We start from the raw sequence: 17,551 nt of genomic DNA on the forward strand, positions 1-17,551 counted from the left end.
GAAGCAGGATGTTTTTGTCTGCTGGCTCATTGTTCTGGGGACTGAACTCTGTGTCTTGTGCATGCTAGCCAAGAACTGTACCGCAAAGCTGCAGCCCAATCTGTCTCATCAGTTAGGTTGGTAGCACTAACACCTACATCAGGGGATAATCGTGATGAGTGTGTGAGATGATGTAAAACACCAGGTAAACATGAGGCAAATCCTGTCTATACTGAATCGACACTCTGGCCACAGAGTCGCTGGCTACATATAATGATACTCTCCCATTTCTTTCACTGGTTTCCCTTTTAAAGAGATGAAGGAAGCTGATTTCCCCCATAAATTATCCTCTTATCTCTCAACTAACCAAATTCAGGATCAATTAGACTATTAATAGGCTTATATAACAGGTTGGAATCTGGACAAATCCCAAGTTTGATATCTTTTGTTAAAACATTTCCCTTTGGTAAAGGATCTTACTCCATAGCCCAGGCTGGCTTCCAACTTGGCAATCTTCCTGTTTTTGTCTCTGGATAAATTTAAATATTCTCCCCAGAGATATTTTGCTAATTGGTACTAGATATGGTGCTTAAAAATGGGGAAAGTTCTCTCAATTGCATTTTAGTCAGGGCCCTACTGGAGGTACATACAGAATTGGACACATAAAAGTGGAGGTGGACTCCAATCCCTTGCAGTTCCAATCCTATGATCAAAAAAATATTCTAAGTGGGCATGGCAATAGAAGAAATCAAGGTTTATGGCGAAGGGCAGCTATCCCATTTTTAAACCAAAGAGAACCTGAAAGTTGTATTAATAGGGAGTTTGAAGCGTTCTCTCTCAAAACCAAATAGAACAAAAATTGTCTAGTTTAGTCTTTAATATGTTTTTATTCAAAGTGCATAACAAAGCCAGAAAATGTAGGTAGGGCATGCAAAAAATGAAGAAAACATGACCCTGTTCAGAGAAAAGACATCCATCCAGACAGACTAACAGAGATCATTTGGGTTTAGAAATAGATCAGGTCTTTAAATCTCGGAAATCATTTAGTGAATGTAAAGACTATGAGACTAGCTGAACACATGGAGATTTTCAAAGCTGTTTGAAAGAGAAATGGAAGCCCTAAGAATAAGGCAACTTTAAACTTGAGAAACGCTGAAATGATGGATTATGGTGTGAAATAAAAGTCATCTTGGAGATAGAGGATAAATGTCAGCAAACTACGATGTAGGCAGATATGCTTTTACTGTAAAGAATGAGGCAGTTCGTAGTTCAGGATATTGTAGGCCACACGATTTCTGTCACAACAATCCAACTCTTGTTTTAGCACGAAGGAGACTTAGTGGAACTTGATCAAAATAGACAGTGGGCCAGATTTGGCCTGATAGATTGCTGACCCTTGAACTGCAAAATGAACTAAGAAAAAAATTGCAGAACCAAAGCAAAATGAAGACAAATGAAAGAATTATGGCTGCATCAGATACTCATGTTTGGGTATCCTGATAGTCTTAAATGGTTAAATTAGAGGAAAAAGCTCACATATCATGGGATCATTGTGATGAATATGTGTCTGTAGAATGTCAATCCAAAGAGTCTAAGAAAGGAGGGAAGAGTTGAGCCTCGTAGTGCTATATCTAAGCAAGAGGAGGCTGAGGCAGGAGGCTTGATTGTTTGAGGTCATCCTGAGCCACATATGGGGACCCTGTCAAAAAAGGCAAAACAAGCACAAAGTCAACAAAAGCCCCCAAATTTGATAGTTATTTATATACATTATTTTTAAAGTTATAGCTCTAGTCTTTCCCAAAGATCCATCAATATTAGGGCAATACAAGTTCATTGATTAAAAACAAGCCCACGCTAGTGACATACTATTTTCAAGTACAGAAAACAAGAGATCTAGAGAAAAATAACCAAAAGTAACCATACAATGGAGGATCTCCATTAAAATACATAGTTGACTTCTTAATAGAAGCAACTAGAAAAACTAACAAAAAGACCTTTGAAGACTAAAAAGGAATTTGTCAACATATAATTTTATACTCGGTAAAAATATTCAATAATGAAGAAAACACAAATGTGTGCATGTGTTTTCAATAGGCTACATTTGTGTCTCCCCCAGTCAAACCACAGTGGACCAATCCAGGCTCTCACGTTCCATAGTTCACATCTTCAAATGCCTTTTTTCAACCAAGAGCTCCCCTACCACAGGGACACTTTCCCAGGAGTTTCCTCAGGGCTCCAGTCACTTCTTTGTTCCTTAGACTGTAAATAAGAGGGTTGAGCATGGGGGTGATCATGGTGTAGAAGGCAGAGACCACTTTGTCCTGCTTGGAAGAGTGGTAGGCCTGTGGCCGCATGTACGTGATCATGGCAGCCCCGTAGAAGAGGGAGACCACCATCATGTGGGAGGAACAGGTAGCAAAGGCCTTCTGCCGCCCTTCCGCAGAGCGCATGCGTAGCACTGCCACCAGGATCCGGAGGTAGGAGGCGGAGATGACAGAAAAGGGCAGGAGCAGCATGAGGACACAGCAGACATAGATCATGGTCTCGTAGAGGGAGGTGTCGGCACAGGCCAACTTGAGCACAGCAGGAACCTCACAGAAGAAGTGGTCAATCTCCTGGGAGCCACAGTAGGGGAAGCGGAGTGTAAAAACAGCCTGGATCAGGCCATCCACCAGGCCAAAGAGCCAAGACCCTGCTACCATGAGCCAGCAGACACGGCGGCTCATGACTACGGAGTACCTCAGGGGGTTGCTGATGGCCACATAGCGGTCATAGGCCATGAAGGCCAGCAGGAAGCACTCATCCCCCAGGAGGGTGAGGAAGAAGAGGATCTGGAGGCCGCAACCTGTGAAGGAGATGGAGCCACGCCCCATGAGGAAGTCAGCAGCCATCCGTGGCACGATGGTGGAGATGAGCATGAGGTCCATGAGCGACAGCCAGCTTAGGAAGAAGTACATGGGGCTGTGCAGACGAGAGTCCACAAGGATGAGGAGGATCATAAGCCCATTGCCACAGAGGGCCACTAGGAACATGACCATGATGATGGAGAAGAGGAAGAGGTGCAGCGGAGTGCGGGAGAAGAGGCCCAGGAGGATAAAGTGAGAGATGAGAGTCTGGTTTCCTGTCCAGGCCATTGTTAGGAAGAGCTGGATCTGCAAGCAGGTTTACAAAACTCAACATAACATATATATATATATATATATGTGGGGGGTGTGTGTGTGCTATGTATATATATAAAATATATACACAACACATATATGCACATATACATGTATATATACACATTTATATAACATATCACATATATATATTATATATATAAAACAACACACACACACATATATATATATAACATAATATTGAGGACATTGTGACTTTGCCCAGTGTGTTGTCATCTTTAAATATGACTTGGTCTAGAATAAATGTGTAAACTCTTTAAAGATTAAAAAAAAAATAGTGTTGGTTGTTAAATTCTAACACTTTCTTCACGTAACTGAGAAATTAGTTTCAAGCTTGTTGTTATTGTTGTTGCTTATTAATGCAGGAAGTAGTTTCTGTCCCTAGCAGAAACTGCTCTATTCTCCTGTCTCATACCTGACTGAGGATGTCGTTCAGGGTTAGATCACGTACCTAGTATGCACAAAGCTCTGGGTTCAACCACTATCACCACACAATAAGATAACATAAAATCAGTAAAGGTCCCAGGTCCTAACCACTTGAGGGTTTGCTCTTTTAAGAAAAGCACGTAGGCAGTGAAAACAGTCAAGTGGGCACCCTACTCAACTTTGGTTTCCTGTTGTTTAAATGGAGACAACAGTAAGCACAGAAACCGATGGACAGTGAAGATGTGCTGTGGGAACATTAGCAGCACTTAGTGGTTTAAAAGTGGTGGCTGGGTGCCATTACTTAGAGCATCTGTCATGAGCCAGGAACCACAGTGAGGGCTCTATGGCATCTTCACAGAGCCTCATAATTACCTGAAAGTAGCAGGTGTGGCGGTGCACACCCATAATCCCACCCCTACACGAGGGACACTGAGGCAGGGGGATGTTGAGGTCAAAATCAGCCTTGGCTACATAGTGAGACCCCACTTCAAAACAAAACCAAATAAGAACACAAAGTCCTTGGGGGAAAAAATGGCCATTAACTTTATTTCATTAATGGCAAACTAAGGCCAAGGAAGGTTCATTATTATTTTCAGATATGAAAGCGTATAGCATGTTAAAAAAATCAATTACGTGTGTGTGTGTGTGTGTGTGTGTGTGTAGGTGCACACACATGAAAGCTTACAGAATGCTTTTAGAAAATATTTTAATAACATATAAGCGGGGGTGGGGATGTACACCCATGTCCTTCTGCACCTATGTGTGTGGAAGCCAGTTCTCTCTTTCCACCACATGTGTCCCAGGGGGTAAACTCAGGTCATCAGTCTTCAGGATTTTACCAGCTGAACCATCTCACTGGCCCTCATAGTACTTCTTATCTTAGAAAGCTTAGCAAGTGAAGAATGGTGAAGGTAATGGGAGAGTCCAAAAGAGAGAAGTAACTAAGGGGGCGGGGCGGGGCTCAGAGAGCAAGGGTGCTTACAGCCAAGACTGACAACCCAAGTTCAATCCCCAGAACCTGCATTAGGAGGGAAAGAGTCCTGCAGGCTGTCCTCTCTCCACCACCACCACACACACACACACACCAAGAGGGAGGGGGACTTGATTGGGGGAGGGGAAGGAAATAGGAGGCAGTGGCGGGGAAGAGACAGAAATCTTTAATAAATAAATAAATAAATAAATAATTCAGAAGTAACTAAATAAACTATAATATATGGCAAAATAATATTTAGTCAATGGGATATCAATGACATTTATTTTATTTTATTGAAACAAGGGGTCTCTGCGTAACAGCTTTGACAATCTTGAAATTTGCTTTGAAGACCAGGCTGGCCTCAAACTTGTAGAGATCTACCTGCCTCTGCCTCCCCAGTGCTGGGATTACAGGTGTGTGCCATAACACTTGGTTATTTATGACTTTTTAATATTAAAAAATTATTAATAGTTTTAAGAATTTCTGAAGGCTTGAAGAAAATATGCCAGGGTATTAACAGTGTAATTTGTCCTATGTAGTAACATTAAATATCACTTCTTTAAATTTCTTTGTACTTTCTACATTTTCTATAAGAAACATGGAAAATTAGTTTAATTATAAAGTTAGGCTAAATCAGGCTATTGTGTGACTCAAGAAATGAAAAAAATTAAGTTATGAATAGTTCAGGACCTAAAAATCATAAGTCTTCCCATAATTACCACCAAGCAGCTAGCAAAATTAAATAAAAAGTCCTAGTATTTATTTACAATTACAACAAGTATGGAATAAAGATCCTTAACTTAAAAATTTAACTGAAAAATATTTTTAGCCAGGCATTTTTAGCCATATATATGTTAGACTCGATGGTGGAAGGGAACAATTTTCCCCCAAATCCACACGATCACAAGTAGAATCTCTCAAGGGCATTGGCATTTTGCAAATGGAAGTGTTTGGACTGGGGTTCTTTTAGAAGCTCCCCCAGGGCAGTGAGAATGCCAAGAACAGATGAAATTCTGGGTACTGGGGGCTGAGCACACAACACATCCTGATAGGGTAGAAGCGGTAGAGACTCAGAAGAGGTAAAGAAAGATGAGGGATAGGGGCACCTGCGAATAGAGGCCACAGGCGCCTTCTCCAGAGAGACAGACAAAACTCACACGCGTAAAAACACAAACTCTCTCCAAGAGAGGGAAAGAAATCGAGTAAAGTCACATCGATGGACACTTTGCGGGGACCGTTCTGCCTCTGTGGCAGGGAAAGGAGAGAGGATTGCATCAGGTACTCCTTAAAGCCTCTTCTCAACCACTGGGGGTTACTAACAGTTCCCTTTAAAATATGTAGGGTCTGAAGATCTCCAGTCCTGGGGGGAGATGGTGCTTGCGCACGCCCGTCATGGACCTCTCTAGACCTTCTCTCTAAGGAGAGTGACCACATATACAATAAAAGTCAGTAGTTTTAGATACTGCAACAGCTGCGTGGAAGATGACCAACTTCCAACTAAGAAAGCTAAGCTCTGCAGTGGCCATAAAAATACAAAATAGTAACCAGAGAGCAACCCCCCTCCCCGTCCCCCACCGTGCGCGTGCTCAGAATGGGTTACAGGATACAGCGTTGTAGGGATGAGTATGAGGCCAGCAAAGGGATCTCCTGGAAGTCTGCTGAAGAAACGCCCTGCCATACATGTCTCCCCCACCCCACATAAAGGGGGCCTTCCTCACCCCTGGCAAACACACTACACTGCTTCTCTGGGGAAGGGGAAATGGAGTCGCAGACCAGGGGAGCTGAGGCCACGGCAAGTCCAAAGAGCCGGTGGAGAAGGTGCATCGTCTGAGCTCTTCTCCTGGACCCAGATTCATTTCCACCAAGCAGGAAAGCAGAGGACTCTCCCTGCTATCAGGAATGTGACTAACTTAGGAACCACTCAGACTTACCGATGCCACACAGAGAAACACAAACCAGTCCTGTAAGCCAGGCTACAAAGGGCATACCTCACACACGCTCAGAGCCAGTTGTTCTTAATTACAAATTCTTAACACTCTAATCTGAGCCGATATCCAAGGCTAGCAGACGTAAAAATTTTCTATCAACCAGCGAAGGAAAACTAGTAAGACAATAGAGATGAGAAAGGAGACTTTCCAGGGAAGTAGAAAAACCATTTTACCAAGCATGAGTGAGATAAAGAAAGTGTGACAGACAAGGACAAGGTTAGAGTCTGGGAAAAGAAGTCACAAGAGGATGGCACAGGGAAAAAAGCCCTCAGTAGACATATTTAGAAAATAAGAGAAGTTTTTTTTTTTTTTGAGCAACTCTCCTGGCAGGCAATCTTACAGAAATGTTTGAATGTGTGCAAAATGACTTGTAGACAGGATGTAGATTCTATTAAAGTAAAAAAAAAATCATAAATAATCTAATTACTCAATAGAGGAAATGCTAAATAAACAACGGAGTGGTATAAATAAGAAACAGGCTTTTAGTGAGTTTCTACAGAATTCTCTCTAAATTGTTTTAAAGTGCATCAGTGCACAGAAGGCAATGGACACGTGGACTCACAAATCAAATATCGAGGCTAGTGTGCAAGAAAACAGCAGCACTGACCCTGAGCCAAGAATCATGGGAGTCTGACACGAAGTTAGAGAAGAATGTCTTCGTGGGACACAATTTTCTATCTTTAGCATTTTTAAATTTGTGAGAAAATAGCCTGGTTAAAATAAATAAATATATATTAAATTGATGCCCAATAGGATTTGTCATGGAAACCTGTAAGACAAAAGCCAGCAAAAACAGCACAGAGTCTACAGCGGGCACTTATAAACACATATTGAACAAATAGCTAAAATAATTTTGGAAAAAAAAGTATCCTGGGGACTTGCCTTGTCAGTGAACAAAACACAGTATGAAGTCGTATTAATTCAAATTTCCTTTTTTGTAGGATCAGATCTTGACAAAGCCTTTGTTGTAGATGAGACACTCAAGCAGAAGCACACCTGGGAATTTCCTCGAAGAGCTTTGTGTCAGAAAGAGTGGAAACTGGCCCCACCAGAGAGATTTCTCACAGAGAAAGAAAACTACACACCGAAGAGAAGGGAGTGCACTCACCAATACATGCTTTTCCAAATGAACTCAGAGTTCTAATTATTCTTCAAAAAGAGAATATGAAGATGGAGGGAAGTACGTGGGTGGTAGAGGAAGAGCAAGCAATGCCTTGCATCCAAGAAGGGGGACATGTAGGTGGTTGTTGTTGGTCCCACTAGAATCAGATAAAATCTGATGTCTCCATATTAGAAGAGACAATTCTCCCAACACTCTGAGGGTCTGTCTCATGAAAATATATGCCAGTTTCATTCTGAGTTTTGTTCAGTTGTTCCTTGGCTTGACAATACCAAGCCATACTCTTCCTGAAACCTATGATGACATTCTGAGGATGCCACCTCTTTTCGGGGCCACTCTGTCTCCCTAGCTTTAAATGATGAACTGAACAAGACAGCCAGGTGTTCTCCAGTGCTACCCATGGTATAAGAGATTAGGCAAAAGAACCCATCATCAGAAGCCAAAGGGAGACACACAAGACTTCTACACCTGAAGGCAAGAGAGTGTCAGTTGTGGTGGCTTTCACAGACACTGGTGGCTTTTAAGGATCTGGAGGGAAGGACCAAGATGCAAAGAGGACAAGTCTTACCTGAAATCACAGAAACAATGTCAGGAGAAATGTCTGGGGGACCAGCAAGGGACCAATCAGAGTCTGAACGGACTTAGAGAGCAGGATCCATTTACTGCCACCACCCAGCAACAACTGCTGCAGCCAGTGAGTTAGATCTTCAAAGTGGTCACAGCACAGACAAGCTGAAGTACCTCCAGACCCTTGAGAGAAATGGATTTGGAAAAGAAGTGCAAAGGGCTTAGGAAACAGAGAAGAGAAATTTGTGGAGAAAAAAACCCACCTGACTATAACGAGTCTCTAATCTTCTATGTTGTACACACAGGAGTTGAGGAAGCACAATGTATTCCAAGAGGCTGTGGAAAACTATTGAAGAGATACTCTAAAATGGGGAGGAGATTGGAGCTGAGAAAAGGACCACAGAAACCCCAGAAAAGAGAGAGCTCCTCCCTAAAAGACTAGTACCTGCTGTAGAAGCCATGGAAAGGTCTTCCAGAAGATTCACCTTTAGCCTGCCGAAAGAACCTTGGACCATGAAGAGAAGGCAAGGGAATACACAGAGTTCTTACCTGTAGGTGTGACCCCTTGGCAGGGTCAGGGCCAGCTCCTGCCTGAGAGGTTTTATCCCCTGTCCGCTCCCACCTACTGTCGTCTCTGCTGTGACTAAGGAAAGTTGCTTCTGCTTTGATAAGTCCTGAGAGACCTGTCCTCCGCCACACCTCTGTCCCAGTCTCTCGAAATTAAACCTCCGAGGGAAGAGAGCTTCCTGCCAAGTTTTCAGTCATCTCTGGGGCCACAACAAACTCCCTCCCAGGGGGAAGACATAGTGGCAACTAGGGCATGAGGGTTTCTGTGGACCAACCTGGGAATACTGGGTTTTCCCTGCCATTCCAAAAACAAGTAGGAGCTTTGGCTTTTGTGTTGTGATGTAGTCTACTTTGGTGTCAGTCATTAAGTAACATGTGTAGGTGGAATCTACCTGGAATATTCTAGAGCCCCACACTTCTGCATCTTCCAGCAGCTTCCTATTGCCTAACCCACTTAGTGTAGTTATACTGGCTCTTACCTCATAGCTCAATTCTACTGTGTTTCAGCGCGGTCCCCAGAAGTATACACAAACACACCCAGAGGTCACTTGTTCCGGGCACTGTCCACCTTCTGCCCACCATCCTGTAGGTTCACAGAAAAAAAAATGGGTTTCTCTCATATTAAGAAATTGTCGAGACTTAAAGGTAGCATACCACACTGGTAAGCCCAGCATTAGGAAGCTTAAGGAGAAGTATTGTAATTCTGAGGCTAGCCTGGGAAAAGTGAGGCCCTGTCTCAGAAAACAATGCAAACAAAAAGGTAACATAGGATAGGCACTAGGAAGACAACATCAGAAAAGGCTAGGTGGTAGAGACCCACAAATGTGAGCTTGTTCCACCTTGACTGGAGGTCAGAGAGTTTGTACTTATTTTTGCTCTTTCAAAGTTGTTGACAACTTTGGCTACACACTGTAACCTAGGGTATGATTACTTGGTGTTTTGGAATTAAGATAGCCCACAGAGGTGGGTCCACTCCACCCTGACCAAAGGTCAAAGAATTCAAGCCTATTCCTGCTCCTTCATTTTTAATTAGGAGGTTTGACTTAGGGAGTGGCTGCCTACAGGGTTTTTGGTCTAGGGTATGTTCACTGCATATCCTGCCCCAAACATCAAATGCTTTACTCAGAAAATAGTGGCTTGTTGTTTCAAGTATTGAAGTAAGTAACTGTTCTGGTTGTCCTTTGTGTCATGCTAAAGCAGGGTTTTTTTTTTGCCTTCTTCCACCCTTTTGTACTGGGGTATAAAAGAATATGAAAAATAAATGCAGGCAGATTCAGTATTTAGTGTACACCAAGTTGTCCTCCTGGTACCATCCTATGTCTCTATGTTTCTTTCATATCTCTATTCCTCCTACCTAACATTTCTAATCCACATGCCCCTGCCTGTTGTTGGGGTTTCTGTCCTGCCTGGTTCCCACAATTGTTAAGTCCCAAAGAAATCACACAGAGTTCTACATTAGTTATAAACTGATTGGCCCATTAGCTCAGGCTTCTTATTAGCTCTGACAACTTATATTAGCCCATTATTCTTATCTATGTTAGCCATGTGGCTTGGTACCTTATTCAGTGGGGCAGTCACATATTGCTTCTTCTGTGGCTGGTACGGGACTGCAGAGGGGACTTCCTTCTTCCCAGAATTCTCCTGTTCTCATTGACCTGCCTCAGTTTTCTATCTGGTTGTCCCACCTATACTTCCTGCCTGGCTACTGGTCAATCAGCATTTATTTAAAATATAATTGACAGGATACAAATCATTGTCTCATACCACTTGCCCTAGAATGTACAAACCCATCATGGCTGGACCACAACAGAGGTCACCCCCCCAAAAAATGTGGCTTATGACACTAGGTGAGAATCTTAACTTAGGCTTAACTTGGGCGAGTGACTTAAGCAAGACAAGGCCCACTTTCCACACTGTGAAAGCTAATTGACAATACAAAGTCACTTCCCCATTTTAAGTCCTAAAAGTTATAGTTATTAGGTCTGTCAAAAGAGTGTGGTATTCAAATACAAGTATCTTCTAATTTATTCCTCTGTCTTCCCATGCCTCTTGTCTTCCTCCTCTAAATATTAACCCCTCTGTTTCCATGTCATATGTGTTCTACTTCCTTCTCTGTTTCTCTTCCCTCTCCCCACATTTGCAACCTGTTTCTTCCCTCTTAGATGCAAAGTCTCACTCCTGTCCAAGAAGCTATTCACTGATGAGAGTAGCTGTGAATAGGAAAGTCAGTTATCCTCAATGGAGTAATACTGGGTGTTATCAACCACACTCTAGGGCAGCCCCATGCCGTGCTTATTGTTGTGAGTTTTCTCTTTTCTTTTGAAAGAGAGAAGCAATATGAAGTGGGGTGGGTGTATACATGGGTGGGAGTCTAGGAGGAGTTGAGGGACAGAGAAAATATGCTAAAATATACTGTATGAAATTCTAAATGAAAGAGAAAATATAGCTTATTTGTCTTTCTGAACTTGGATATGTTTTTTGGATAGAAGGCTTTTCTGGTGGAGTCAGTGGGGCCTTTTAATTGTAAAATCTGTAAGCAGAGATACTCTGCCTTCTTCCTTTCCTGTTTGTACCTGTTTCTTTCTCCTGTTACGACCAGAATGCTTATGGCACTAGAGCAACAGTGATGGTGGCCGCCCTTGTTTCATTCCTGGCTTCAGAGGAAACACTTTCAGCTTATCATCACTTAGCTGATGTGTGCATGTGTGTGTGTGTGTGTGTGTGTGTGGTGTGTTTAATAAAGTTTTTATTACATAGAAGCATGTTTCTGCTCATCCTCGTGACTTCAGAGATTAGATTATGAAAGAATATTTAACTTTGTCAAAGACCATTTTCCATGTCTCTTGGGACAACTGTTGATTTCTCTCCTTAATTCTATTTCCATGTTGTATTACATTTACTAATTTGCTCGTGTTGAACCAACTGTGGAATGAAATCAACTTGGTCATGGTGTATGATTTTTCTCATTTAAATTTTTTATTCTTTAATTTCATGTATGAATCCTACATTTACTTAATTTCTACCCTTCTCTATCACCTCTCAAACTGCTCCCATGTCCCCCCACTCCTTCTAAAATTCATGATCCTTTTTTCTTTAATTACTATTGTTATATGTTTATACGTGTGTGTGTGTGTGTGTGTGTGTGTGTGTGTGTGTATCCTACTGAATCCATTTAGTGATATGCCTATATATGTGTGTGTTTAGGACTGACACTTGGAATTGAGTAACCAACCTATCAGGGAGCTCACTCCTGAAAAAGAATTATCCCCCAGTCTCATCAGCCATTGATTGACTGTTGGGCATTGACACCAGGCAGGTCTTGCTTAGCTAACGAAGTTCTCTGTAGTGAATAGAAGACACCACTATCTCGCAGCAGGAATCCTGGTTCTTTAGCTCTTCCAGTCCATCCTCTCCTTCTTCCTTGACTTTTCCTGAATGACAAATGTATGGGTTGCCTTGTAGACTACATGGATCTGGGCACCCACAGTCACTTCTCTGCATTTTGACCAGTTATGGATCTCCACAATATCCTCCATCTGCTGCAAGAAGGAAGTGTCTTTGATGAAAAATGAGAGCTACACTTATTTGCGGGCCTAAGGATAAGTATTTGAATGTGGTTAGAAGTTATGTTGAGGGCTGGGCATGGTGGCACATGCCTTTAATCCCAATACTCAGGAGGCAAAGGCAGACAGATCTCTGGGACTTTGAGATCAGCTTTGTTTATATAGTCAGGGCAACATAGTAAGACCTTTTCTCAAAAAAATTATATTGGTTAAAACACACACACACACACACACACACACACACACACACAGCAGTAGAAGGTTCTCCTCTTGAGTCTGTGAGCTTTCCCACAGTTAATTGGTTAGGTTTGTGGTCAAGACATGAATGCTGTCCTGTTGAGCAGATCGTAGTTCAATTAGACAGACACCATTTCGCTACACAAAGAGATTCCCAGTGTTTACAGATTGAGAGATCTGGTGTTGTTAAAAAGACAAATCAACACTTTGTGTACTACTGCTCAAAGAGTAGTTTCATCAAGTCCAATGCAATTGCTTTTAAATTTTTTTAAATGGAGAAGTCAATTCTTAATTTAATGGAAAGCTTCAGAAGCTCAATAAAAAACAATATTGAATAACAACAAAGTTGGAGGTGAGGTTGTGGTGGCGTGTACCTTTAATCCCAGTGCTCAGGAGGCAGAGGCAGACAGAGCTCTTTGAGTTCAAAGCCAGCCTGGTCTACAAGAGCTAGTTCTAGGACATTCCTCAAAGCTACAGAGAATCCCTGTCTTGAAAAACCAAAAAGAAAGAAAGAAAGAGGGAGGGAGAGAGGGAGGGAGGGAGGGAAGGAGGGAGGGAGAGAGGAAGCTGAAGGAGTCACAGTTCTAATTTCAAAGTTGATTATAAAACAGTGGTAAAGCAGTAATCAAAACTATGTAGAGTATTGGCATAGAGATGAACAGAAAGAAAACAGGAAGAGAACTTTCTAAATAAAAACACATATTTATGACACATTGACTGTTGGCAAGGATGCTAATGCCATTCAGTGAAGGAAGAAGTCTGCATTTTCGGAAAACATTAGAACAATCGGATATCCATCTACATGGATAAGGGGATGAAGCTTGACCTCTACGTTGCATGATAAGCTACAATGAACTGAAGATGGATCAATAAACTAACTATTAGAGTGGAAGCAAAAAAAAAAAAAGAGTGGAAGCAATAAAACGGATGCCAATATTCAAGACCTTTAATTTGACAATTAGACAGTCTCGGTTATGATGCCAAAGCCACAAGCAGCAAAAGAAAAAAATAAATAAATTGGACTTTATAATAATCCTAAAAACTGTTGTGTACCAGTATTACTATCCAAAAGTAAAAGGGCAGCCTGGGGAGTGAGAGACATATCTGTACCTTGCATGTGTGGTAAGGTCACAGTCTCTGTAGCATACAAAGAACAACAATGACTCATAATACACTCAATTTAAAAATAGTCAAAGGACTCAAATAAGCCTATATCTCAACATTTTAAAAGACACACCCATTCATGTTCTTGTAAAATTGCATTTATTTTTCTGTGTATGCATGTTAAATACATGTGTACCCTGGAATGCATATGAAGGTCAGAGGACAACCTGCAGGGCTTGGCTCTCCCCTTCCACCATGAGGGTCTTGGGATCAAACTCAGGTTGTCAGGCCTAGTGAAAGAATCCTTTACCCGTTGACCGGTCTCACTGGACCCCAAACAAAACTTTAAAGGGCAGTTTCTAAAGCCTCTACTAGAACACAGAGGAAGCTAAGGCTATTCAAGTGTTATAGAAATCTCAATTCCTGACATCTGGAAAATTCCCATTTAATATATCCAGTTTTTTTTAATCCAAAATTACCTATTAAATAAGACAAAATGGAATAAGACAATTTCCAGCCCTTAGCAAGCACTCAATAAAAGACAAGTATTGCCAAGAATAATTAAGAAATAGAGTAAATTTTATTGAAGGATGTTATGTACAACTGATAAGAACAATAGTGAAGCGGGGCTCCCTTTGTGAGGTTTTAAACTCATAGAAAGGGGTCCCCACAAAATCCCTGTGAGAGAGGCAGTATCATGACTCTCCTTCGTCTAGAAGGAAACAGAGATTCACACAACAAAAATGCCTTACCAAAAATATACAAATAGCAGGTAACACAGCCAAGCCCTGGACCACGGCTTTTCAATGCTTGCTGCCTACCTTGCAGCGGTCCAGCCCTTTGTGCAGTGCCCCCATCACCTCCCTGTTTCTCAAGCTATAAATGAGGGGGTTGAGCATAGGAGTAAGAACTGTGTAGAAGATTGAGACGACTTTGTCATGGCTAGGAGCCCGGTATCGCCTTGGCCTCAGGTAGATGAACATGGCTGCCCCGTAGAAGAGAGAGACAGCTGTCAGGTGGGAGGAACAGGTGGCCAGAGCCTTTTTTCGGGACTGAGCAGAGTGCATGCGGAGCACGGCCCCCAAGATGCGAGCATAGGAGGCCACAATGATGGAGAAGGGGAGGAGCAGCATGAAGACACAGCAAGCAAAGAGCAGGGTGTCAAAGAGGGATGTGTCCGTACAGGCCAGCTTCAGCAAAGCTGGCACCTCACAGAAGAAGTGATCTACGTATCTTGAGCCACAGTAGGGCATGCTCATGGCTGCCACCATCTGAATTATTCCGTCAAGGATCCCGAAAGCCCAGGAACTCCCAGCAATCTGGAGACAGACCCATAGACTCATGAGAACGGGGTAGTGAAGTGGGTGGCTAATGGCCACATAGCGATCATAAGCCATGAGTCCCAACAGGAGCCCCTCAGATCCCACAAGAGAGACAAAAAATCCAATTTGTATGCCACAACCCACAAAGGAGATGGACTTCCTGCCAGACAGGAAGTTGGCTGCCATCTTTGGCACAATGTTACAGACCAACATGAGGTCCATGAGAGAGAGCTGACTGAGGAAGAAGTACATGGGAGTATGCAGTCGGGAGTCAGTGTAGATGAGGAGGATGAGGAGAACGTTCCCACAGAGTGCCACTGTGAAGACCAGCATGACTGCAGAGAAGAGGACCAGGTCAGTCTGGCTGTGGGAGAAGATGCCCAAGAGGATGAACCCATCTATAGATGATGCATTCGGCCATATTCCCATGGCTCAGTGATTCAGCCACCTGAAACAGACACAGCGAAGTTCTGAGATGGGGTGAGTATGACTTTGATTCTCAAATCTTCTTCAGTCAGATACAGCTTTTGTAATTCACTAAAATTTAATGGTATTTGCTTTGCGATATACAGAACCATGGCCTTTCATCTGCCACAACTTTGCTAGTTCACAGAACTACATTACAAGTCTATATTTGTATACATTATACCAAGAACAATAGAATCTATTTTTATGAGTCACACAAGTTTTGACAATCCTCCTCCAGCCAGCAATATCTCGGCTTTGCTATTCAGCACTGACATTAAATAGATGGAGTCATACTTTAACACCACTCAGACTATTTCCTGTGCAAAAGAGAACTAGTGAATTATAAGGGAAGATGATAAAGACCTAGAAATGGGAGCATGGAGAAATGGCTCTGTGGCTAAGACCATTTGTAGATCTTGTAAAGGATGTGAATTCAGTTCCAAGAACCTGCTTAGACAACTCACAACTGCCTGTAACTCCGGTTCCAGGGGATCCAATGCCCTACTCTGGCCTCTGAGGGAGGGGAACCCACACACATGCACCATACATTCTCTCTCTCTCTCTCTCTCTCTCTCTCTCTCTCTCTCTCTCTCTCTCACACACACACACACACACACACACACACACACACACACATTTTATATATATATATATACACTCTATATTTAGTATATATATATATATTTTATATATATATATACACTAAATAATAAAATCTTGGGATGTTCTGGCGTTTGTTTGTTTTTGAAATAGGGTCTTGTCCTAAACCCCATGGTAGCCAGGGAACTCACTATGTAGCCTAGGCTAGCCTTGACCTGAAGGCAGTCTTTCTATTTCAGCTTACCTAGTGCTGAATTACAGGTGTGTGATTCATGTAATTCATATAATACATGCCTGGCTTATTCCTGAATCTTTTTTTTTACTCAGGCCAAAGGTGTTGGAATCCTTTTTATTCCAATATTTCTGTCAATCATTCAATTAAGATTCAAGCCATCTGAAAGCCTCTTGGTTCTAGAGCCAAGGCTTCTCAGAATCTAACTATCCCTCACTGTGCACACAGTAATTACCATGTTTCATCCTGATAACTCCTTGTGCCTTTCTTCACAGTTCCCCAGCTCTGTTACTAAAGCTGTTGAGTCCTGTTTCCACAGTAGTTCCCATGATTCTACTAATGTATGAGGTGATTAAAAACCTCCTGCTGAAAGTATGTCAGTGTCTTCCCAGTCTAGTCTAAGACAAATCGAATTCTTTTTTTTATTTTTAATTTATTTATTTATTAAAGATTTCTGTCTCTTCCCCGCCACCGCCTCCCATTTCCCTCCCCCTCCCCCAATCAAGTCCCCCTCCCTCGTCAGCCTAAAGAGCAATCAGGGTTCCCTGCCCTGTGGGAAGTTCAAGGACCACCCACCTCCGTCCAGGTCTAGTAAGGTGAGCATCCAAACTGCCAGGCTCCCACAAAGCCAGTACGTACAAATCGAATTCTTAAAGACAAACCAGTACACTCATATATCTGCACCCACTAAAGCTTTGGAGCTTATACCGTTCCCCAAAATTCATAGTGCTTCCTTGATTTCCTCAGACTGAACACATCTGCATCTTTGGTCTTTCACTTTTTAGAACTTGTCTCTGAGGCAGGCCTTTTGCCCAGATCCCTAGGTCTAACCCACCTCTATCTTTACTCAAATGATGAAAAGTCAAATTAAAATCTAAACATTTTACACTATCCAGGCCTTTCCCTGATCCAATTTTCATTACTCACCTCATTTGGCTGCATATATGCTCCCCCCCCCCCATTTTAATACCTGAATTGTCTCACTGGAATATAAACATCATCTATTATTCCCAGTGGCATCTGGGAAGCCCTTAGGGAAGCCATTTAGTTCATAGCTTGACCTCAATGAATATGGATGGCTGAATAAGATAATTCAGATGGAATACATGACTGAAAGTCCAAGTTCTGAAAGCAGAAAGGCCCCTCCTTTGATTTTAGGGAGTTTGTTTCTGACCTGAGCACAGCAATTTGTGACATGCTTTCTTTCTTGGTGAGAAAATGAATGA

General features: G+C 42.3%; 2 protein-coding genes across 2 annotated transcripts; both read right to left on the bottom strand.

Annotated features, from left to right (window-relative positions):
• Nucleotides 1–2,159: 2,159 nt before the first annotated feature.
• On the bottom strand, nucleotides 2,160–3,113 carry LOC121463778 (olfactory receptor 56-like). The gene has a single exon (XM_041676253.1). The coding sequence runs from the start codon at nucleotides 3,111–3,113 to the stop codon at nucleotides 2,160–2,162; it is 954 nt and encodes a 317-aa protein (XP_041532187.1).
• An 11,393-nt stretch (nucleotides 3,114–14,506) lies between these two features.
• LOC121463837 (olfactory receptor 56-like) lies at nucleotides 14,507–15,454 on the bottom strand. Its single transcript, XM_041676340.1, has one exon. The coding sequence runs from the start codon at nucleotides 15,452–15,454 to the stop codon at nucleotides 14,507–14,509; it is 948 nt and encodes a 315-aa protein (XP_041532274.1).
• Between the last annotated feature and the right edge of the window lie 2,097 nt (nucleotides 15,455–17,551).

Source organism: Microtus oregoni, unplaced genomic scaffold (assembly GCF_018167655.1).
Source record: "Microtus oregoni isolate MIOR12 unplaced genomic scaffold, Mior012 000027F_ref0000203, whole genome shotgun sequence".
Lineage (NCBI taxonomy): Eukaryota > Metazoa > Chordata > Mammalia > Rodentia > Cricetidae > Microtus > Microtus oregoni.